The sequence below is a fragment of the Nesoenas mayeri genome (assembly GCF_963082525.1).
Source record: "Nesoenas mayeri genome assembly, chromosome: 21".
Classification (NCBI taxonomy): domain Eukaryota; kingdom Metazoa; phylum Chordata; class Aves; order Columbiformes; family Columbidae; genus Nesoenas; species Nesoenas mayeri.
Window position 1 is genome coordinate 7,704,844 of NC_137571.1, and position 22,397 is coordinate 7,727,240.

A 22,397-nucleotide genomic window follows, 5' to 3' on the forward strand; every position below is an offset into this window, starting at 1 on the left:
GGCGGGCCGCTCTTAAAGGGCCACGCACCCCCGCTGCCCAGCTGTATTTTTTCAACAAAAAATGGCAAATCCGAGGCCCGGCCGCTGCCCCCACACCCCAACTCCGTCGTAACCCGATATCTGAGCTCCCCTGCATCCTGGGGTGGGGGGGAAAGCAGTGGCCACTGCAGCCCACCCAGGACCCCCAGATACTGGGCAAGCCGGGGGGGGCTGAGCAGCAGCAACCAGAGGGATCCTTGCCCCTCCTGGCTGCCTCTGAGGTGACAGAACTGCCACCATGAACAATCCCTTCAAGCGTAGTTCAATTTTTCCTTTTAATGTAAAAAATAGGCAAACACATCTTCCTTCCCCCCACCCCAAATGTGTCTCTTTTGCTGTTGTTTTGCTTAATATTTTCCAGCCAAGCAGCTCCCCCTTCATCCCAGCGTCCCAAACCACTGCAGCATCCGTGTGTCCCCCATTCTGTCTTTCCATGGCAATTGAGCCCCAAGGGACACCCAGACACCAGAAGAACAAAAGGAAAACAGCAGAGCACATATGATTTCAGCAGCTGCCAGTTCTTAATCCTGCCAAGAGATTATAGGAAGAAAGAAAAAACCAAAAATAAATAAGACCACCAAACAAGTAGTGACAAGCACGGAGCAGCCCCAGCACATGATGTAAACAGGAGCTGCCCCAATCCGGAGTCCAGTTCTCCCGGAAAAGCAACAGCACAACATGCTCTGTACACCCGAGAAGCCGCTGCAGCGCCGAGCAGCCCAGGGGGACGGTGCGGTTTTAAGCTCGACCTTTTTTTGCCTTTATGCAAAAGGCCGAAGTGATCGCGGCCTCTCCAAGTGGCATCTGCAGCACCGGCGGGGAAAGGGATGGGGGAAAAGTGCTGTGGGAAGAGGAGGGATTGGTACACAGGGGCTTTGTAGCTGGGAAATCTGGACGAGGGAAGGGAGAGAGCAAACGTACCAAAAAATATAGATATAAAACCAATTTGTGTGGAGGAGGAGAATACAGACAGTAAAACCAGGGTTACCATTGTTTCCCCCAAAAGCAAGAATAATAATTAAAAATATCCCAGTTGAGGTGACAGAATTCCCTTCCCTGGGGGAAAATAAAAATGAGGTACCTGTTCCACCCCAAAACTGTCACCCTTTCCCACAGCACAGCAACGTGCCAGCCACTGGTTTTTGTCTCTCTGAAATACAATAACGGGGTCGGGGCAGCCGGAGCAGAAGCCCCACGTGTGGCGGGGCCGCGCGCTCAGCGCCAGAGCCCTCGTCCAGTTCCTCCCAGTTTGGGTTGTTCAGCAGAGATCCAGTCTCTCCTCAACCCTGTGAACAGGCAGATTTGTTCAGTGCTCCATGGAGACGGAGCCCTTTCCAGGTCTCACGTGTTTCCCCAGCTTAAAAAAAAAAAAAATAATATATATATATATATATATATATAAAAAATATACAGTACAATGAGAGTATCCATGGAAACAAATGGGGTAGCTGGAAAAGATACTTAACAAAAAAGCCCAAAATAAAACAAATTCCCCAAACCAACACTCTCCTTCCCCACTCAGTCCTCCAAAACCACAATCTCCACGTTATGGACCTGGTGCTGATGCTCCTCCACATCTCCCACCACTTTCTCCTCAGTTCTCAGCTCCGTCTCCAAGATCACAGCTTTCCCCTCCGACTCCTCTGTCTCTGCTTCAGGATCTGGTGCTGGGTCGATCTCGATGATGGTTTGTCCGTCGTCGGAGGTGCCTTCCACAGCTTGGATGGTGGACGTGAGCCCGGACTCCATGGCCACCAGTTCCACAGGGTTGACCACAGTGGCCACGTTGGCCAAGGCCCCGCTGTCCTGCACAGCCGCCGAGCTCAGCAAGGCCAGGCTGGAGGACGGGTGGAGGGTGACGGTGTCGGAGGAGCCAGTTTTGGAGGAGGACACCACGGTGGCGTATCGGAAGAGCTGGGAACCGGAGGGCAAGGTGTGAACAGTCACTGGGCTGGAGCCTTGGCTGATGGTTGCCACCGGGATGTTGCCCACGGAGAATTGTTGTCCGACGGGTGCGATGGCAATGGGGGAGATGACAGTGAATTGAGGCTGCTGAATGGGGGTGGAGGGGCTGAGGACGGTGGCAGAGGCCGGGCGCTGCAGGCGGGGTCTCTTGGGGGGTTTGGGAGCGCTGACGGGCATCAGCACCACGTTCTGGATGGATTGGGACTTGGCCTTCTGGTCCTTGGCAAGTTTCTTCTGCTCTTCCAGCTGCCGCTCCAGGTCTGCAAAGAGAAAGGCTGAGCAGCGACGGGGCCACGGCCACCACACTGCCAGGGCTGCGGGGGACTCCACAACCAACCGCTGTGCCCCATGTTTGTGAGAGGAGGTCTCCAAAGCACCTAGTTGAGCATGATCTTAGCGTTTTCACTTGTGATCAAACTGCGCTGAAGGAAAAGGTCACGTTCTCCTGCCACCCACACAGACCTGGTCAATATTCTGCACCCGCTCAGGCTCCTTTGGCTGCTGCCAGTGCCTGGATACAAACCAGTCGATGCTCCGTCCCAGCTGGCTGGCTGCTCCTACTGAGGAGAAGACGGGGATTTCTGCTCCCAAGACAGACCCACCTACAGGGCAGGGTGGACTAACCCCCCTGGGCAGCAGGAAGAGCTTCTGGGCTCAGCTGGATCCCCTCCCCAGGGGGACAGGCTGAGAGCCTTGGGGTGTTCAGCCTGGAGAAGAGAAGCTTCAGGGAGACCTTATTGTGGCCTTTCTGTACTTAAAACGGGCCAGTAAGAAAGATGGAGACAGACTTTTGAACAGGGCCTGTTGCAATAGGACAAGGGGTGATGGTTTAAACTAAAGGAGGGAGATTCAGGCTGGACATGGGGAAGGAATTGTTGCCTGAGGGTGGTGAGAGCCTGGCCCAGGTTGCCCAGAGAGGTGGTGGATGAACCATCCCTGAGACACCCCAGGCCAGGCTGGACGGGGCTCTGAGCACCCTGAGCTGGGGAAGATGTTCCAGCTCATGGCAGGGGGGGCACTGGGGGAGCTGGGAAGGCCCCTCCCATCCCAACTATTCCATGATTCCATGATGATTCTGTGACAGGGAGCAAGACTGGGTCAGTAAAACATCTCTCTCAGCCCTGGTCTGGGTGAACATTGGTCAGGAGTAGCCCAGTAATCTCACTTATCCGGGGCAGTAGGGGACTAGAACATCCCAGATAAGAACAGCTCCTACAGGACACATGAGGAGGGAGACACAACCCACAAGCAGCTCTGGGGAATCCAGGTCAGGTTATTTGCTTCAGCTCAGGGGAAGCCATGCAAGACACCTGATAGCTTCGCACCAAGACCAGCAGAGAAGTCAGCACCCTGTATGCGGAGAACCTTACTAGTTTGGGCACAGCACAGTGCTGCCCACAGCTCAGACGATGGTGGCACAACTCTTGTTCGCAGTATCTATTTCCCAGTGCCAACTGAATCGGAGTTGCAGCCCCAGCAGCCTGGCTGCAGCAAAGGGCACAGACTTCGGGCTGTCAGATGCCTCAGGTGACTGTCACTCAAAGCAAAGCAGAGGGGAAATTCCACTCAAGCTCTAGGATGGAAAGGGACTGGGACTAATTTGTTTTGGGGCAGTGTGTATTGAAGTGGTGGAGTCACCATCCCTGGATGTGTTGAACAGACACAGAGATGAGGGTCTCGGACGTGGGTTAGTGCTAGGGGTGGGTTATGGTCAGACTCTATGATCTTGAAGGTCTTCCCAACCAAAACGATTCTGTGATTCTATGAAATATTGGGGAAAATCACATCAGTTCCCAAGAGCAGCAAGAGGATGAGAAGCCTTAATGGGCACTGACTGTACCTGCCAGTGTGTAAAGAAACTGCTCCTCTCCTTGTTCTGTCTGGTTTTTCCTGTTGTCCAGAACCTTCTTGACGGTGTCCATCAGGCCAAATGTGTGAGCAACGTTGTTCAAGACTGCAGCATCTGCAAGGAAAGCGCATGGGCGTGAGCGCTTAGTCCCACCAGTGGACTCAGGTACTCAAAAGATGCTCATATTGCACAAAAAAATTCTGCTGCTTTTAGCAAAACTCTGTTTTTTCACACGGCTGGCAAAGGCAGACCCAGCTCCCTCATCCTTGTGACATCCAAGGACTAAATAATCTCATTCACATGATAAAGAAAATGAAACAGAGATGTGTCACCCAAGCAGCTCCAAATTGCTGCAAATGAAAGCATAATTTGCAATTAGAGAGATACAAACGAGCTCTCCTGCTACAAATCATCACCCCATGCTGCTGGCAGAGTCATTAACATGCCAGCTTCACCGAAAGCTGTATAAAATTTCTATTATAATCCACGGACTTCAATCACTCACAGCTGCCACATACCAGATACAAAGATCCACCAGCCCAAAGATAAATTAGAAAATAAGGAAAATATCCTGGGTAAAATGAAGTTTGTGGCTACATGGATGTTCTCACAGCAAAAGCATCAACAAGAGATGCTCTCAAACCCTCTGCTCACAGGGGCATGTGCTGAACTGGATTAGGGAATTGATCCGGGTTAAAAATAACGGGAAAGAGAGGAGGGGTGTTATTTTTAAACCAGATCAGTTCCCTCATCTGGTTTAGCCCCAGAAACAGGTTTCTTGGCACAAGTGAATATAGAAGGAGAAGTGAGGGGACAGGACCTGTTTGAGCAGGCACCGCCACACAGAAAAGCGTTCAAATAACCTGGTTTGTGAGGTGAAGCTATGCAGGTTTTCATGAGGCCTGGGAGCTGTGGGCAGTCACCTGATGGTCTCATCCTGACTCAACATCTTTAAATGTTGGGGATGAAGCCTTGTCCCTTTTTATTTTTGCCGGAAGCTGCCTTTTTGAGCATCCCCGCTGCAGAGCCAGAGGCTGTGGCTCACAACCTACCCGTCATCTGGAAGGGAGACTGCCCCAGCCTCTGCTGGACACCTCTTAGGACTTCTTCTATCTCCTTCTGGATGTTGCATACGACCTCTTCCATCAGCCCCACATCAGCTATTCCTTTCCAGAACATCAGCGTGTCCTCTGGCACAAGGAGAGGGCAAAAAGAAGCCAACATGTACAAAGATTTGGCATTTTTCCCCCAAGACGACCTTCAACCTTTCAGGCAATTTGGTTGCTGGGGTGGATATAACATGCAAAAAAACCAACCAAACAAACCAAAAAACACCCAAAGAAGCAAAACAGATCCAGGCAGCAAAGCAGTAACATTTTCAAACAGCCCCATGACTTCCAAGGTAACGTTTCACATCTCTATAGAATGCAGAGCTTAAAATCTTTGAGGAAATTCTGCCTAAGCTTCTAGGACAGCCAAGGGGCTGAGGCACAGCTCTGTCATGGCCTAAACTCTCCTTATTTTACACATTTCAGTCTCTGGAATGTAACAGGTGAGGAAGGGGGGAAAAAAAAGAGCCAAGCAGCAGCCTGAGCTTACCCGAGATCTCATCTGTGTCCTTTTTCATGCCTTCCTCAGTGGCCATGGTGACGGCAGCCGTCAGAGCCGAGTTCCACTCGATCCCCTCCTCCATGCTCTCCTCCGACAGCGTGATCTGGGTGACGCTCCCTGCGAGAGAGGCACTGTCAGCCATCCCTGTAGCTCCCGGAGCGACAGCCCCGAATTCCTGCTTTGCTTTACACCCTCCTTCACCCCTCCCAGGCTCTTTTTCACCCTCCCGGTCAGGTCGTTTGTATCATTTGTTCAACCAAATGAGCTGAAAGCAAAGACTGCTGCTTCTCATCAGAACTGTGATTCTGAAAGGCTCTGGGGCTTCTGAAGGGAAAACCATGTGCCCTCCAGAAAACAAACAGGAGTCCTGCTACAAAAGGAGCAGAAAGACATCAGAATAAATTAGGGAACAAATAAGCCTCAGCCCAGCCACCCTTCTCCCACTCCTGCATCACCAACAAGGAGCTCTGCATCTCAGAGATGCCCTGATCTCTCAGGAAACGAGAGGGTCAGAGTCCAAGCTGGTTTGTAGAAGGGAAATGGATCTGACTCAATCCTAAATTTCTACATCAAGTTTGGGACTAAGCTAATCTGCAGCCACTCTAAGGTTTTACCGTATGCTTTCCACGAGCTTCTCCTTTGCCTATGGACAACTCTGCTGCTTTACCCGCCCTGAGTCTTAGAGAAACGTAACCTGCCCAGCTGGACGGCACGGTAGGGTTGGGAGAAGTCTTCTCCCTTCACCTCAGCAAAGAGACCACTTTCTGCTCTGGGATTTGCTGGAATTTGCAGTTGGAATGACAATTGCAGCATGCCCAGCCACCACAGGATGTCCAGGTGATGTGAGCAGGCTGCTTGAGGAGGGTAGCACACCTCAAGTCATTCCTGAGCATCAGCCCATCTCCTGCCTTCGTAACAGACCCTCAAATAGGAAAGATCTCAGCTCTGTCAGAGTGTTTGCTCACATGGTGACCCTAGAACATGGATCCCTGCAAGGTGAGCTTGCCCTGGCTCCCAAGGCAGCCTTTAGTTGCTGCTTAACACCAGTCCTCACATTACCACAGCACACAACTCCCTGCCAGATGCTGCCAAGGCCTCTGAGCAGACACGAGAAGCATTTTCCTTCCCAGGAACCAGAGCAGTCTCCTGGGACCACCCTGCTGTGCCTGGGGAGAAGGTATAAAGTGCGTGTGTATGGGGTCAACCTGAATTGATTATCCCGGGGAGGGAGCCGTGTGTCACTCCCATGGCATCAGTAACTGGTTTCCTACCGTCTGCTGATGTAGGAGTCTGCACCACGCTCTGCTGCCCTGGCACTGGAGCTCTGGCGCTGCTGATCAGCAGATCAAACTTGGTGCTTCGACAAGTGTTGGTACAAACTTTGTCGTGCTGGTAGAAGTCGATTTGCCCCGAGTCCATCATCTTCCTGTGCAGGGAGTGGGGAGAGAACCAAGCTCAGGTCAAACCTCAGCCTGGAGACAAAAGGGAGTATTCCACATAGGGATGATACAGCCGTGGGAAGGATGGAAAAAGGGAGACCCAGCACTGTTCTACACACAAAACATCTCCTGCAGGGCTTTCAAATGGCAAATATAAGCAACCACCAGATTCACATAGAATCACAGAATAGTTTGGGTTGAAGGGACCTTCTCAGCTCATACAGCCCAACCCCTGCAATGCGCAGGAACATCTTCACCAGCTCAGGGTGCTCAGAGCCCCGTCCAGCCTGGCCTGGGATGTCTCCAGAGATGTTTCATCCACCACCTCTCTGGGCAACCTGGGCCAGGCTCTCACCACCCTTAGGAGCAACAATTTCTTCCTCATATCCAGCCTGAATTTCCCTCCTTTAGTTTAAAACCACCACCCTTGTCCTGTCTATTCCAGGATCTCTGCAGGCTGCTGGCCAGGTAATGCACTTCCAAGAGATCTCCCAGGGACTGCAAAGCAGATGAAACACCTTCTCGGGTTCCTGCAGCTGCAGAGATGAAGCCCTGAAGCCGCACACGATGGGAGGCGAGTCAAATACCTCAGCATGATTCCTCCGAGGCGAATAGCTCTCTTCCAGTCCTTCAGGGTAGACTTCCCAGCCAGGTGAACAAAATGTTTCGGGCTGATCAATTGGTCATTGAACTGACGAGACAAAGAAAGGCTCAGCAAACACAGGGTAACGCTGCTTCAGAAGACTGTACTGGGACATCCAACACAGCCAGTCTGCAGCTCATCTAAGTCTCCACTTCTACACATCTTGGAGATCACTGCAGGAATCATTTTGGCTGGAAAAGACCCTCAAGGTCATCGAGTCAAACCATTAACCTAACCCTGGCCTTAACCCATGTCCCTGAGAACCTCATCTCTGTCAGTTCAACCCCTCCAGGGATGGTGGCTCCCCCACTGCCATGGGCAGCCTGTCCTTAACCCACTCTTCCCCTGCTTCTCCTCATGCCAAAACCAACTTCAGCACAAACAATCCAGCACACTGCAAAGGCAAAGTCCCTCGGCTCCAGGACAAAGCTTAGGTGAAATGCAAAAAGTAAGAAAGTCAAGTGCCAGAGCTTGAGAGCAGAGAAGGAATCCACTGAGAAAACTCCCTTACCTTTACGCACTTGACATTAATTCCTGGACAGACAAACTTCTTCCAGAGCAGAATGGCTTTGCTCTCCCCGCAGGTGATGGGATAGGCAATCTCAATCTCCTCATTCGCTTCAATGGTACTGGGGTCTGAAGGAAGAAGGGGTGAAAATGAAACTTTACACTCAAGAAGCTCAAAGGTGGGAGCTGAACACTCCCAAGTTGTGAGACCTACACTCAGGAAACCAATGACAGGCTGTTCCCAGTCCAGGATCAGTCCCCTCTTAGTCTAATTACTGGCTCTAACAGCAACTGGCATCTGCTTTTTAACACAACAACACTCAAAATGAAGCTCATCTCTCAGGACAACGTGAGAGCAGAAATATAACACATCTGTAAGAGAGGGGTCAACAAGAATAATCTTTGTGGAAAAAAAATGCTTTCAAATTTGAAGCACAGACCTCTCTCTGATTTCTTGGAGCTCTGGCATCTCTTTAGCAGAGATAACAGCTATTTGCTGATAATATATTCTCTTCACAAGCAAAGTTTCTGCTAATACTGCCAAAAGACCCACACACCCACGCACAAAGTGGAAAACTCGTTAAGATCTCGTTAAGACAGCACCTAATGACAGGAGCCTTTTCACACATACTCCCTGGGATGGCAGGGAGCACATGGAGCCAACCTGCTCAGTTCTTCTGAACATCCAACCCAAACCATCAGGGTGTTCATCCAGCAAAGAACCAGCAGAGTTTGAGACTTCAGAACCATTAACTGGAACCATCACAGTGTCACCCACCAAGACCAGGGTGAACTCCCGGCTCCCCTGGACCCCGTGGGAGCCCTTACCAGTCATCGCGGGAGAGCCAGGATCTCCGTTCCAGGATTCTGAGCCCAAGCAGTACCAGCAGACTCTTTATTCCAGAGTATGCCCAGACCCTGCACCCACATCCATGCCTGGGAAACAGCATCTGCAGGGGCAGAGCCAGAGGGAAGCCCAGCGAACCGGAGCCACCAGCCCTGTGGAGGAGGGGACCATGCCCACCACTCCGAGCGGGAACTCACCAATCCCTTCTTCCAGCTTGTGGATGGTGTGGGTTTCCACGGCCACTACGGCAGCGCTGGCCTCTGAGCCCTCTTGGTAAATCCTGTTGTGAAAACATCCATCCATAAACAAACTATATAAATCACAGGAAATTAAGATTCACAGCACAGGGGTAAAAACTCTGTTTCTTTCTGTCCTGTCCTCGAGGGACCTGAATTTTGTTTGATACAGTTGCAATCACAGGCATTTTTTGGCACATAAGAAAATATGATAATAATCCCAAAAGACTGAAACACATGGAGCCATTTCCAGTCCTGCCAACGCACCTTCCGCTTCGCCAGTGCCACCGAAGCAGCTGCACACTGCGCTTCCCTGTCCCTCCTCTGCTCTCCCATACCCACGACAATGGGAAGCAGAGCTCAGTGGTCCAGCATCTCCCTCCCAGCCCTGTGTGACATGCAGCACAGGTGATGACATAGGGAAGAATCACTGTCGGCCTACAGCTGCCCTGCTCTGTGAATATTTATCAAACAAGATGGTATTTTTGTGCCCTGACTGATCTGGAGCTAAGACAAAGTGCCTGGTGGCAGCTGCTTCTCTGCAGAAGCTGCCAGGAGTACCACAAAATTCCCTCCCGCATCCCAGTTGTATTTTAGAGGAGGAGGATTTTAGGGGAAAGCTGGTGCAGAGGCACGTGCAGATCTGGACACACGGGGACAGATCACCACGTAGAGCAGCTGCAGTATGGCAAAAACCCACACTGGGGCCGAAGGGGGAAGAAGGGGACTGAGGGGATGTGCGGCCAGGGCAGCACCATGACCGCTTGCCCACTGACATTGCCAGAGACAGTGTCACCCGGATACGTCCCTGCAGGACAATTTCTTTCCTTGGAAGCCCCATGACAGTGACATGCATAAAAGCTTTTTCGCATTGTATTTTTCTCCCTCCCGTGCGTGGCACAAAACCAATGCAGACTTGGAAAATGTAGCAACGCTCAGTCCCCACATCACAAAAATCCACAGGGACAGCTCCCCCCATCCCACTCAGCGCCTCCCAGTCACACTGGTCCCACCCAGCTCACCCTTGCTGCACTGGCTGGAGCTGCAGGATCACTTGGGTTTTGGTATCCTCCGGGTTCTCCCCTTCGTTGCCGTCACTTGGTACAACCACCACATCGCCCACAGGGACACTCACTTCGGCGTTTGCCATCTCTCACATGAAGCCGTAGTTCTGCGGGGGGCACAGTGGAGGCAGGTCTGTGGCGCGGCTGCACCACTGCCCACGCAGGCAGGGGTGCAGGCAGGAATGCAGGCAGGGGTGCAGGCAGGGGTGCAGGCAGGGGTGTGAGCACAATCACCCAGTCCCACTGCAGGGCCAGCGGACCAGGTGTTTTAAATTCACCAAGTCAACACACAGGGGGGTTTCTCCTTCCTTCTCGACCATGATGGAGGGGATTTCTCATCCGACCACACTAAACCAACATGAGGCTGATCCTGCCAGTGCCGTCCCGCTCACACCCCCACTGGGCTCTCCCTGGCCGAGCAAACCCACACGGTGGACTTCAGCAAGAGCACAAGGTTTTTTGGGATGGAGCTTTTTCCCCTGGCCGGCAGCGCTTCCAGCTGCCTCGGAGATGCTCTGAGCCCCTCGGTACTGGGCACTGACCCTTCCCACTGCGCCCGTGCTGTGGAGGAGTCGGTGGTCCTGGCGGCAGAGCCTCTGCAAGCGCCTGTGTTGGGGCAGAACCCCCCAGGGCACGGTGCTCCGTGGCCGCAGGCAAGCCACGGGTGCAGGGGACGCGCTGCAGCTTCCGCACCGCGCCTGCAGCCGCCCTGGGCAGCCCAGATCACCTCTGCTGCTCCCCCGGGACCCCTCTGCTGCTCCCCCGGGACCCCTCTGCGCCGCAGCTTCCTCAGGATTTCCGCCCCGGGGGACCGAGGGGCACGGAGAAGCCCCGGCGGTGACCGCCACCGGGCAAAGGCCCAGCCCAGGCCTTGGGGTGCGGGGCCGGGGGTCCCACCGCCCCGGCAGCTCGCAGGCCTGGTGGGCACCGCCAGGCTCAGGAGAGGTCTCGGGCCCCCACGGCGGGCGGGGGTGACCGAGGCGAGGGGTCAGAGGTCAGCGCCCCCTCCCCTGGGCCGCAGCAGCCCCCTATGCCCGGAGTCACGGAGGCGCGGACCCCCCCGCGGCGCCCGGCGGGGTGGGGCTGCCCAGGGGAGGGGTGTGGCCTCTTCCCCCCGCTCCCCCCCCGCGGGCGGACGCAGTGGCGCGGCCCCCCCTCCGCCCCCCCGCGGCGCGCGACGTGCGCCCTCGCGCCAGCGGCACGTACGGCGGCGCGCGCTGGGGCGCCCCCTCCCCTCCCCGGCGGGACGGGCCCCCCCTCCCGCCCCGCCCCGGCCGCCCCGCCCCGACGCGCCGCGCGTCCGCCTGGCTCCTCCCGGCTCCCGTAGCCCGGCGCCGACCGGCCCTTACCGTCGCCGAGCGGCCGAGTCCGGGGGCTGAGAGAAGGGGGTGGGGGGGGGGGAAACGGGCCGGGCAGGAGAGCGCAAGCGCAGTAACCACCGCAGCCTCGGCCGCCAGCACTTCCGGCCGCCCGCCTGCCTTAAAGGGAACGCCGTCGACGGGACCCGCGCGAGCGGCGCCGTGCTGCCTCCTAGCGGCGGCCGGTGGCACCGCCCCGCGGTGACGGCGCGGGGGCACCGGGGGGTTCCCGGCCGCTGCCGGGAATGCCAAGAGCGAGCAGTGGGAAGCGGTACCGGGCAACCCCAGCCCGGCCCGGGGGCTCTGTACCCTCGCAGCGGGTCCGTCCCGCAGCCCCTACGGGCGCACTGGGGCCGTTCCCAGGGCCGCCTCTGGGCTCCGCGTCCCCCAGCCACGAGCGAGCCCGCCCCACGAGGCGCCCCCCGGCCTCCGACCCGGCCGAGCCCCCGCTTCCCCCGGCCGCGCCGCGCCCGCTCCCTTCTGCGGGCCTTGCCGGCTGACTGACAGCGAGGCGGCCCAATGGCGGCGCGAGGCAGGGCGGCGGCAGCCAGTGGGCGTGGCAGGGCAGGAGGGGGCGGGCGGCGGGCGCGGCGGGACCGGCGGCGGCGGGAGGATGCGGGCGGGCGGCGGGTCGGCGCGGGGGGCGCTGGCGCTGGCGCTGCTCCGCCGCTGCCTCCTGCTGGGACCGCTGGGGCTGCGCCCGGCCGGCGGACAGGACGGTGAGTGTGGATTGTGGGGCACCGGCGGCGGGGCACCCCGCACCGGGACACGGCACCGGTAGTCTTGCTCCCGCTGACACCCCCGTGGCTCCTCTTCCCTCGCTGGGATGGGCCGTACACCGCGCCCAGGACTGGGTTTGGGATGAAGACCAGGGACCGGACGGGCTCTCCTCTGTCCCGGGACCGATCCGGGACAGGCTCCTCACTGTGTCCAGACCAGGGTGGGCTCCTCGGTACCGATCCAGGACGGGTCCCCGCTGTCCCCAGACCGCCACCACACTGGGACTGAGTCTCCGCGGTCCGCCTGTCCCGGTACCGATCCGGGACGGCGTCCCCGCCATGCTTCTGCTCTGGTACCGGGCAGGACGAGCTCCCCGCTGCCTCCACCACCTCTGGACCGCCCCGGTCCCGCACCCGGTGGTCTCCTCGCAGATCCCGCCGTGCTCCCCTGTGCCCCCCGCTCCCGGTACCAGGGTGCCGCCTGCGCCGGGGGTCCCGGGGTCGGTTCTGTCCCTCCCGCCCTGCTTCCCCGGGAACCCCTAATCCCCAGCGGCCCGGCTCTGCCCTGGTTTAAGAGGATCGCTGGGGCTTACGGTGCACAGCTGGGAGAGTCGGGCAGCGGCTCCATCCCGGGGGATGCTGCGGGTCCCGGCAGCGTTGCTCCGGGGTGGAGAACTGCAGCCTCTGGTGTCTGGGAAAGGCCCCGGGGGGACCTTCAGCCAAAACCTCATCCTGAAAAAGGACTTCCTCTCGGCGTCGCTCATCTCCAACTCATTTGAGCGTCAGGAGAGGGGAACGGGACATCCAAAGCATCACGTCCAGCGAGGGGAAACTGAGGCACGGCCAGGACGTGGCCACGGGGGGCAGAACCCCCACTGCGTTCCCCACTTGTTTGATTTGGTACACATCCCACAGCGGGTTCCCGCTGGCTCCCAAGGCCCTCGGTGGAGCCCTCCCAGCCCTGGACCGTACCAGGGCTTTTCGTGGAGCATCGCCCTGTTGTGTCTGTCCTGCATCCTCTGAGAAAACAAACAACCCCCCTGGCAGGGATGGTCCCAACGCTGCGGCTTTGCCCTCACTCAGTGGAAATCCAGTTTTCCCATTTTTTTGCAACTGACCTTTTTTGGGGTTGGGGCTGGGGATTTTCCTGTAGCCAGAGACAAGACCCCCCATGGCTCTGCCTTTGCTGTTCCATTCCCTTGGTAGTATCTTGGGAGCCAAATCATCGAGTGTGCATGTGTAGCTCTTGGTTTCTCTCTGGCATTGCCACCCGGCATGCGCTGGCCACACTGGCCATTTTATCGAGCGTTTCCTTTCCCAGGATGGGTTTTTCCTGGGTTGGGCCCCCCCCCCCAGACCCTCCACACCCACCGGCGGTGGGATTGGAGCCGGGGGTGTCCATCCAGGACCCCCAGCTTGGGTGCACATGCCAAGGTGTCCTGGCCAGAGAGGGTTTTCCGTGCCGATCCTGATGGCTCTGACCGTGCTTGTCTGAAACTCCCCCCAAATACCCTAAATTTCTTCCCCTGTGGCACAGCAGCCCCTCTGGGAGCCACTTTCCTGGCAGCCCCAGAGGGGTTACACCCACCCAGTGCCCCCCGCCGCCAGCCCCTCAGGGCCTGATCCTTCCCAGCTTTGCTATAATGGCGTGGGAAATTGACGATTTCGCTCAGTCCCGCATGCCTGCCCAGGGGGGTTCACAGGAAACCCCCCTCCTCCAAGTTTGGACCCAGCCTTTCCCACAGTCTGGCCAGGAGCGGGCTCTGGGGAGGGCCTGGCATCTTCCACCTCCAGCTCCCTCTTTTTTGATCCCCGCAGGATTTTCTCGCGCCGGTGCTTTGTGCTGTCTCCTGGTGACGGTGATGGCGGCCAAGGCAGGGGCAAGCCGAGCCTATCACTTTTCTTTCTGCCTGTGCTGGGATGATGCTTGGCAGGATCAGCAGCTTTTTGGGGCTGGGAGGGGAGTGAACAAAGCCCTCTCCCCCGCAGCCATGCAGGGGGGCGCGGTGGTGTACTTCCTTTCACCAGTCCTGCCCAAACGGTGCTTGACGCCGGGTGCTTTCAACTCCAGTTTCCAGAATATTCGCTTGTGCCTGGGGGCAGCAAGCCCAGAGAAAGGCCCTTTTTGTGGGGGTTTTGGCATTGACCCGGGGAGGTGGCCATGGGGATGCAGCTGCCCAAGGTCATCTTCAAGGTCAAGCCCACAGCCAAGGGTGCTCAGGGGCTGCTTGGAGCTGTACAGCCCTGTGGAGGGGGAGTGTTTCCTCCTTGCATCCTCTTGTAGCCCCCAAAATTGGGATCCTCCTGGGCTGGGGATTGAGAGGGGCTGGAGGTACAGGTCTGCACTGGGTGGTTGTGGGGGAAACTGAGGCAGCTTCACCCCTGGGTCCCCCTGGGGACGGTCCCCAGTGGAGAGAGCAGCCAGAAAAGCCACAAAAAATGATGTTTCAACCAAGGAAAACATTTGAAAGGGCTCCGGGTGCCCATGGGGTGTCCCTGGTGACTGTACCAAGTGGGGAAACTGAGGCAGGCAGCAGCCTGGCTGAGCCCATACCCCGTCTCTCCACAGGCGATGGCTGCGGCCACACGCTGCTGGCACCCCACAGCGGTACCCTCAGCTCCAAGAACTACCCAGGCACCTACCCCAACCACACTTCCTGCCGCTGGTGGCTGCGTGCGCCCCCGGGCACCTCCCTCCTCCTGGCCTTTGGGGACGTGGACCTGGAACCCTCTGAGCGCTGTGCCCGCAGCTCTGTGCTGCTCACCAACCCCCAGGCTGGCACTGCCTATGGTAAGAGGTGGTTCCTGGGGGAAACTGAGGCAGCACCTGCCAAGGAGCTGCAGATGGGGAGGGGGGAGGGGTGATATCGCTTTATGTAACATCCTGGATAAGGAGAAGATCAGGAAAATCCGTCTTTTTAGCTAGTTTTGTCATGGGAGGGGGCATATCTGAGGAAGGAGGTATCTGAGGATGAGGATATCTGAGGATGGGGATATTTAAGGAATGGGGTACCCAAGGATGAGTGTACCTGAAATGGGGGGACCTGAAGAGGGGGATATCCAAGGAGGGGGGTACCTGAGGATAGGAGTGCTTGAAGAGGGGGATACCTGAGGATGGGGTGCCCAAAGATGCAGCTGCTGATTAATTAGTTCTGTCTCTGGAGCTGCTGCCCAAACGCTTCCAGGATTTTCCTGGAGAAATTTAATGGTCTTGGAGGGATTTGACAGCACCTGGAACGTGGCAGGTGCTGGGGGACACATCTTGGGTTGGGGGGGAAAGCATCACTGCTGGGGTGTACATGGGGTGGGATGGAGGAGCAGCCACGGGGCCGGGTGAGGGGCAGGGGATGCTGTGGGAAATGTGGGGTGGAAAGGAGCCAGTTTCGATTCCCCACAGCTCTACCAGGACTGGCATTTTTCCCTGTTTTCCAGGGCTTTTGCCCTTTCCAGGCTGGCAGACAGAGGGTTGACAGCACGTGATGTCCCTCATCTCCTCTGCCATGACCTCGGGGACACTTTTATCCCCATCTCCCAGAATCCCAAAGCCCAGACATGACTTGGACCAGTCTGAGGGGTCCCAGAGCAGCACAGGACAGGGGAGACCCTCGATGATGCTCGTGGGGGGCTGGCGGAGGTGGGGGGCACCCTTAGCCCCTTTGGGTGTGTGCCACAGTGCTGCTCGCTCATGCGCGGCTGACGCCAGCCCTTGACAAGTCCCAGATGTTTTTCAGGAAGTGGAGGCTGTGGGCTCCCTCCTGCTGACTCAGAGCTGGTTCCTGGTGCTTGGGCTGGAGACACGTTGGGGTCCCCATGGGGGTGGCAGCCTGAGGCTCAACTGATGAGTCTCCAGCACCCCAAGGGTCTCTGGAACTGCTGACGGAGTGGGCAGTGAGCCAGATGTTGCAGCATCTGTCCAGGACAGCGCTGGCATCTGGCAGTGGGTGGGAAAATCTGTGCACACATGTCATCTGCATCTCATATGCATGCCATTTGCATATGACGCAGAGCCCCTGTCACTTCCATGAGTTTGTGACATCCCTGCACACACACATGTCCCATGTCCCCTGGGCTTGACCTCTTGGTTAAATAGGACCCAGGCAGGGTGAGGGTGCAGGTTGGGGTGGGGAAACTGAGGCATGACACAACTCTGCCAGGGAGGTGTCACTGCCAGCACCATGGGGACACAGCTCCTTGTCCCCAGGGCAACGATGGCATTTTCTCATTTTCTCAAAGCATCTCTGGGTGCCCCGACTCCCTGGTGATGGACACGATGCAGAACAGAGAGAAATCGCGTGGGGGTGATGCCAGTCTGGGGACTGGGGCCACCTCTTGTCCCTGGTTGGGACCAGGGCTGTCCCCAAGGAACCTGCCTGTCCGCAAAGCTGAAGTTTTAATCAGGGAGATGGAGACTGCAAATTGATTTGGATTAAATGGGGGGATTTAGGAGGCAGCTACTGCAGTGCCTGTGAAAGGGGAGATGGGGAGGAGACAGGGATGCAGCCCCCATTTTGGGGTCCCATGGGGCCATGCCATGGCATCAGGGGAAGAGCGGCAAGTGCCGAATAAAAGCTGGTGGCTACTTGGGCCAGTAAAGAAGCTCCGGGGGGAAGCATTTCTGGAAGGTGGGTACAGTCCCTGCCTGGCTGGAAGCTCATCTGTCCCTGCTCAGGGAGGTGGGGACATCTTGGGGTGCCACCCTGGGAGCTTGGTCCAGCTCTGACCTCATGCCTGAGGGCTGTGTCCCCCCCGGTGCTGCACGTGGCTGTGGGGGGACAGTGGGGACTGTGCCCCAGTTACCCCCCCCCCCATAGCCTGGATGTAACTCGTCTGGGGATGGGGCCACCCTGTGGCTGGAACCACCCTGGCACAGGGCCACCTGGGCACAAGGTCACCCTGGGCGTGGGACCACCATCAGGATAGGACCACCCCAGAGCTGGGACCAGCCTGGCATGGGGCCATCCTGGGGCTGGGGCCACCCTAAGCACAGTCCAAATGCCTGAGCACCCCCAGCCCTGACAAGGACTGGGCCAGGGGAGGTGACACCCCAGGGTCTGGGTGCCTGTGCCCATCTCCGGGGAGCCCCAGTCCCCTCCATGGCCCCTTCTCTGCAGGGCCCTACTGCAGGAATGCTGTCCCCGCCACCCCACTTCTGGTGACAAACTCCAGCACTGTCACCGTCCTGTTCAACAGCACCAGCCACCACTCAGGACGAGGTCTCCTCCTGTCCTACGCCACCTCGCAGCACCCAGGTAGGGGGGAGCATCCCTCAGGGATGCAGAAACCCCCCCAGGCCATGTTTTGGCCCATGGGGAGGCACAGCCGGGGGTGGAGGGAGCTCCTTGCTGACCCCAGGGTGGGCTCCAATTGCCCCGCGTTCACTGAAGACCCAAAATGAGAGACCCCCAGACCACCCAGCCAACTGGGACCCCCCACAGCACCCTGGACCCCCAGGTCAGCTGGGACCCCAGTCCCAGGCAGAGATGCAGGCGTGGGGCCAATGGCTGCAGGGACCGAGGGACCAGCCTCCCCTGTCCCTCTGGCTGCCCTGGGGTGGGTGGGGGTCCCTCACCCTGGGGTGTCCCTGCCTTGCAGACTTGGTCTCCTGCCTGGTACGAGGCACCCACTACACCCAGGAGCATGTCAGGTGAGTGGCTGGGGGAGTTAGTGGTCCCCGCTTTGGTGTCCCTCACCCTGGCATTGCTGCTGGTCCCCATCTACCCCAGTTTTATCCCCATTCCTCTCCTGGGTGCTTGGGGGTGCAGCTGCGGCGGGATGGGCACCAAACGGGTGTGCAGAGGGGAACTGGACTGGAGCGAGCCCTGACTCCCCGTCGCCATGTGTTTCAGTGTGTACTGTCCCGCGGGCTGCAAGGACATCGACGGGGACATCTGGGGTAACCCCAGCCAGGGCTACCGGGACGTAAGTGCAGAGCCCGGCTTGCCCCATGGGTGCACCCACCAGGGATGGTTCCTGGCACGCATGGCCACTGCTTGTCACTCCCCAGCAGACTACAGGGGATGGGTTTGGCCATGGAGTGCCCAGTCGGGCTGCTCTCACCTGTCCCTGCTCCCCACAGACCTCAGTACTGTGCAAGGCGGCCGTGCACGCTGGGGTGATCGCGGACGAGCTGGGCGGGCAGGTCACCCTGTCCCGGGAGAAGGGGATCACGCTCTACGAGTCAGCCTTCGCCAATGGGCTCCACTCCAAAAGGTGGGTGGGTGGGGCTGGGGTCCTGGCTGCACTCCGTACCCATTTGTGCTGACACTGGGGACCTGCCACCGCTTGATTTTGGAGACCCCACAGATTTGTTCACCTGGGGCCCTTTCTCCCATGTCCGATGCTCCCCATGCTTTCTGCCCGCAGGGGATCCCTCTCTGAGAAGCGGCTCATATTCCACAAAGGTATTTTTTTCCCATTTCCCCTGAAATTAAGCCATATTTTTGGCTCCCAACCTGCTGTCTGTATGTCCAGCTTGTGATGATGCGCTGGAGGTGGCTGCCTTCAATGCCTCGTCCTGGTGGCATGAGGTGGACATGCTGGGCCAAAACAGAACCTGGGTGGCTGAACGGGCAGCGCTGGGCACCACCGGCCACTCCTGGGCCACCGAACCTGGCACTGAGGCCGCCTGGCTGGAGCTGGACCTGGGCACCCGCAGGAATGTCACTGGTGAGTGCTGTCCCCAGGCCACCCTAACCACTCTCCTCCCTATGGTGACATGGGCACCAGCCTCACAGACCCCCCCCACAAAAACTGTCCAGAGCAGTTGCAATACCCAGGAGGAATTTGAGCTCCTTGGGCCATGGTTATACTGGTGCAAACTTAGACACAGACAGTGTCAACCTCCCCAGCTTTCCCCTCTCCCCATTTTGTCCCTGTCCAGCCCCCCGCCATCCGCAGCTATTTCTGGGAGGAACAAGTTAATATTATGCTCTTGCATCTGGTGCCAGTGCACGCCTTTTGTTCGGCTGGAGCTGCTGAAAGCGGGGGCTTTGTGTGGCAGTGGCTGGTGACCGCGGCGAGGAAAATGGGGACATTGTCCAGCCGAAGGCTGAAGGAGGGAGGAATGCGTGGCTCGCAGCCGGGGCTGGAGGTTATTGGCTCCTTGGGGCAGAGTGTGGGGTTTGACACTTAAATCTGCCACCCAAACCCCCTCCCAGGGCTGGAGGGAGCCCCTGGCAGGGGGCTTCCCAGGGGGGTGATATGTCCTGTCCCTTGGTCCCCTCCCATCATGGAGCTGGGTGTCCCAGAGATAGGGGTTATTCTGGCTAGAAAAGCTCTGCCCCATGCAATGGGGCATTTTGGGGGACAGAGTGGCCCCCCCAAGCCCTTCCTCAGCCCTGCACCCCCTGGCTGACAGCAGGGCCCCCCTTGGGCTCACTCCTGCACTGACAGGCATCATCACGAAGGGATCATCCGAGCAGCACAACTACTACGTGACGTCCTACCGGGTCTCCTCCAGCCGTGACGGGAAGAACTGGAGACCCTACAGAGGCAGCAGTAGCCAGGAGGACAAGGTGGATGCAGGGGAGGACAATAGGGGGGTCACAGACCCCCTGCCCACGGATGTGTAGCCATCTGCACCCTCTTCACCCTCTCCGGCAGGTCTTTGAAGGAAACACTGACAGCCAAGGGGAGGTCTCCAATGCCTTCATTCCGCCCATTGTCGCCCGCTATGTCCGTGTCACACCCCAGAGCTGGCACCAGCATGTGGCCTTGAAGGTGGCCCTGGTGGGCTGCCAGCTGGCACGGGTCCGCGTGCCCCGACCCTATGGTGAGCCCCTCTGCACACCACCTGACACCCCAAACGTCCCCTAGGGACCCCCAACCTCCCTGTGCACGCAGTGGTGGTCCCACACTGACAGTCCCTGCTATGCCCTGCAGTGCCCAGTGTCCCCAAGGAGGTTCCTGTCCCCACCAGCCGCCCAGCCAGTCACACACCCATCCCTGGCATCGCCCTGGACCCAGAGAAGGCAGGTGGGTGCTGGGGGGGGAGGTGCTGTTCCTGGGGTGCAACGTTGTTTTGTGGATGCTCTAGGCACTGATGGACCCAGTTGGACTTTAAGATTCCCCTGCGACGACACATTGATTTTCCTTCTCTGGTGGCCTCGACTGGGCTCCTGTCACCCGTGGGTGGACTCCTGTCACCTGTGGGTGCAGAGGGGTGGGATGGGGCACCCGGAGGCTGATGCTGTCCTCCCTCCCCAGGCTCCACACTGCTGGTGATGCTGCTTATTGGCGGTTTCATTCTCCTCTGCTCCAGCCTCATGCTGCTGGTTTTCCTCTGCCACAGGAAGAGGTGGGTCCCATCCTGCCCCCCACTTCACCCTGGGGGACCTAGCATTGCCCCCCCAAAGTGCAGTGGCTCCATTTGGCTGCTCTCCAGGTACTGAGTGGTGCAGCCCCCTGTGCAGTGGGTGCAAGGAGTGGGGTGGTGGTGGGTTTGATGGGATCCCTCACCCCCACCTCACTGTCCCCCTTGCAGGAAGCTGGCGGCAGAGCTTAACTGTGGGATCAGGAAAGGTAAAGAGCCTCCAAACTCCCTTGGGGGTCCTGCCATGCCTGTCCACAAGGGATGGCATACGACAACCGGAGGCTTCTGCTCTTTGCTCAGGGTACCCCAAGCTGGGCCCGAGCCAGGTGTGCTCCTTGCAGAGCCTGCCGCCCTCTGGCTCTGCACTGGCCTCGTTCCCCATGACGGCTGCGCCGGGGGACCTCGACCAGACCCTTTCACCAGGTAACAGGGACACTGAGGCACAAATGGGTCCTTCAGCCAAGAGCTGGAGCTGTGTCTCCCCCACTGCACCTTGGGGGTGCCCATTGCCCCCCAGCACTACTCTGGTCTGACCCGTCCCACATCATGGTCCTGTACAAAAGGTAGACCTTTGCAGGGCTTATTTATCTTCATTATTTTTATTATTATTATTCTGCATCAAATATGGATGTGGACATTGGAAGGCGGCTGGAGGGCACCAGGACCCCCACTCCATGCTGGTGCAGAGGGACGTGCCCGTCCCTGTGGGGTAGCTGTCCAGCCCCAGCTGGGTTTTGGGATGCGTCTGCCCGGTTTTTCCTGTTTTTTCCATCCATGGGTGCCCTCAGCCCACCCACATCTGGAACAACACCGCCGCGGGAACAGTCCGCAGCTCAGAGCCTTGCACCCCCATTGCAGAATATGCTGAGCCAGACCTGGTGCAGGTGACCACCAGCAGCCAGATGGGACCCTCCACCTTCAAGCCTCTCCCGGACGAGGGCTACACTCTGCCGCTGGTCGTGAGCCACTACGACGTGCCGGGAAAATACCACGAGTATGCAGAGCCGCTGCTGCCCGAGCCGGAGTACGCCACACCGTTCAGCGAGCCCGAACCCGCCAGCACCCGCCACAGCCCCTGCGGCGTGCCAAGGCTCCCGGTTTCCCCCCTGCTGCGGTACGATGCACCCGCCCCGCGGGCCGGGGAGCTGCCCGCCGGGGCGTGCAGGACCCCCGGCGCGGAGCAGACTGCCTGCCCCGGTGGGGATATCCCCTCTGCGGAGGGGCCCCTGGAGGACAGTCCTCTCTCGCACGTGTACCACGAGGCCTTGTGAAGATGCAGCGGGAGCCTGACCCGGCGGAACCGGCAGGGGCTCTGGGAAAGAAAAACGCTCCAAGCGTTGGGAGAATATTTTCTAAAAACGATCGTATTTATCTGTATTAAATACATATATCGTGTTAGAGGGCACGCCCCGTGCGACTCCCACTTCGCGCACCCCCGCTCCGGGAACAAAAACCTGCCTCGGAAACTCAGGCATCCTGACCCTCCCGATACAACCACCCCCGGGCAGCACAACCACCCCCGCCCCGCCTCTGCCATTGACAGTCACCCAGGGCGCCGGAACAGGCGGTTACCAGCGGCCCCTTTCACAAAAATTGTGCTTCCGAAATCTCTTGATGTCGATTCCGCGAGGGCGGCCACCAGAGCCCCCCCGTGCCACGCACGGCAGAAGCCCTTTTTAAAACCGAGCCCTCGGCCGGTTGGGAGGGGAAAGCGCCAGGGTACCACTTAGGTCACGGCGAAGCACGAGTGTTTCTTTGACAAATAGTGTCCAATTCCACATTTCTCCTCTCTTCCTCCTTAATTTTCAC

General features: G+C 58.2%; 2 protein-coding genes across 5 annotated transcripts; one reads left to right on the forward strand and one right to left on the reverse strand.

The window, feature by feature from the left end:
- Positions 1-538: 538 nt before the first annotated feature.
- Positions 539-12,070, reverse strand: GMEB1 (glucocorticoid modulatory element binding protein 1). Of its 4 annotated transcripts, none has more exons than XM_080357523.1 (10): positions 11,550-12,070; positions 10,159-10,307; positions 9,098-9,180; positions 8,058-8,182; positions 7,491-7,594; positions 6,736-6,890; positions 5,453-5,581; positions 4,906-5,043; positions 3,845-3,967; positions 539-2,264 (listed from the first exon to the last, which is right to left on the reverse strand). In XM_080357523.1, the coding sequence occupies exons 2-10, from the start codon at positions 10,284-10,286 to the stop codon at positions 1,558-1,560; spliced, it is 1,692 nt and encodes a 563-aa protein (XP_080213649.1). In that variant the 5' UTR covers positions 10,287-10,307; positions 11,550-12,070; the 3' UTR covers positions 539-1,557. The 4 variants fall into 4 exon arrangements, with proteins under 4 accessions (XP_080213649.1, XP_080213647.1, XP_080213648.1 ...); XM_080357521.1 differs by having other exon boundaries at positions 7,422-7,594; XM_080357522.1 differs by lacking the exon at positions 11,550-12,070 and adding an exon at positions 10,743-11,242 and having other exon boundaries at positions 7,422-7,594.
- On the forward strand, positions 11,231-21,859 carry LOC308048455 (discoidin, CUB and LCCL domain-containing protein 1-like; the record flags this gene model as incomplete). Its single annotated transcript, XM_080357613.1, has 17 exons — positions 11,231-11,402; positions 11,617-11,829; positions 11,876-12,277; positions 14,847-15,068; positions 17,389-17,526; positions 17,870-17,921; positions 18,124-18,196; positions 18,354-18,487; positions 18,641-18,678; positions 18,749-18,943; positions 19,670-19,791; positions 19,880-20,048; positions 20,159-20,251; positions 20,483-20,573; positions 20,760-20,797; positions 20,889-21,011; positions 21,447-21,859. 17 exons carry the CDS (start codon positions 11,231-11,233, stop codon positions 21,857-21,859), a joined length of 2,688 nt encoding a protein of 895 aa, XP_080213739.1.
- Between the last annotated feature and the right edge of the window lie 538 nt (positions 21,860-22,397).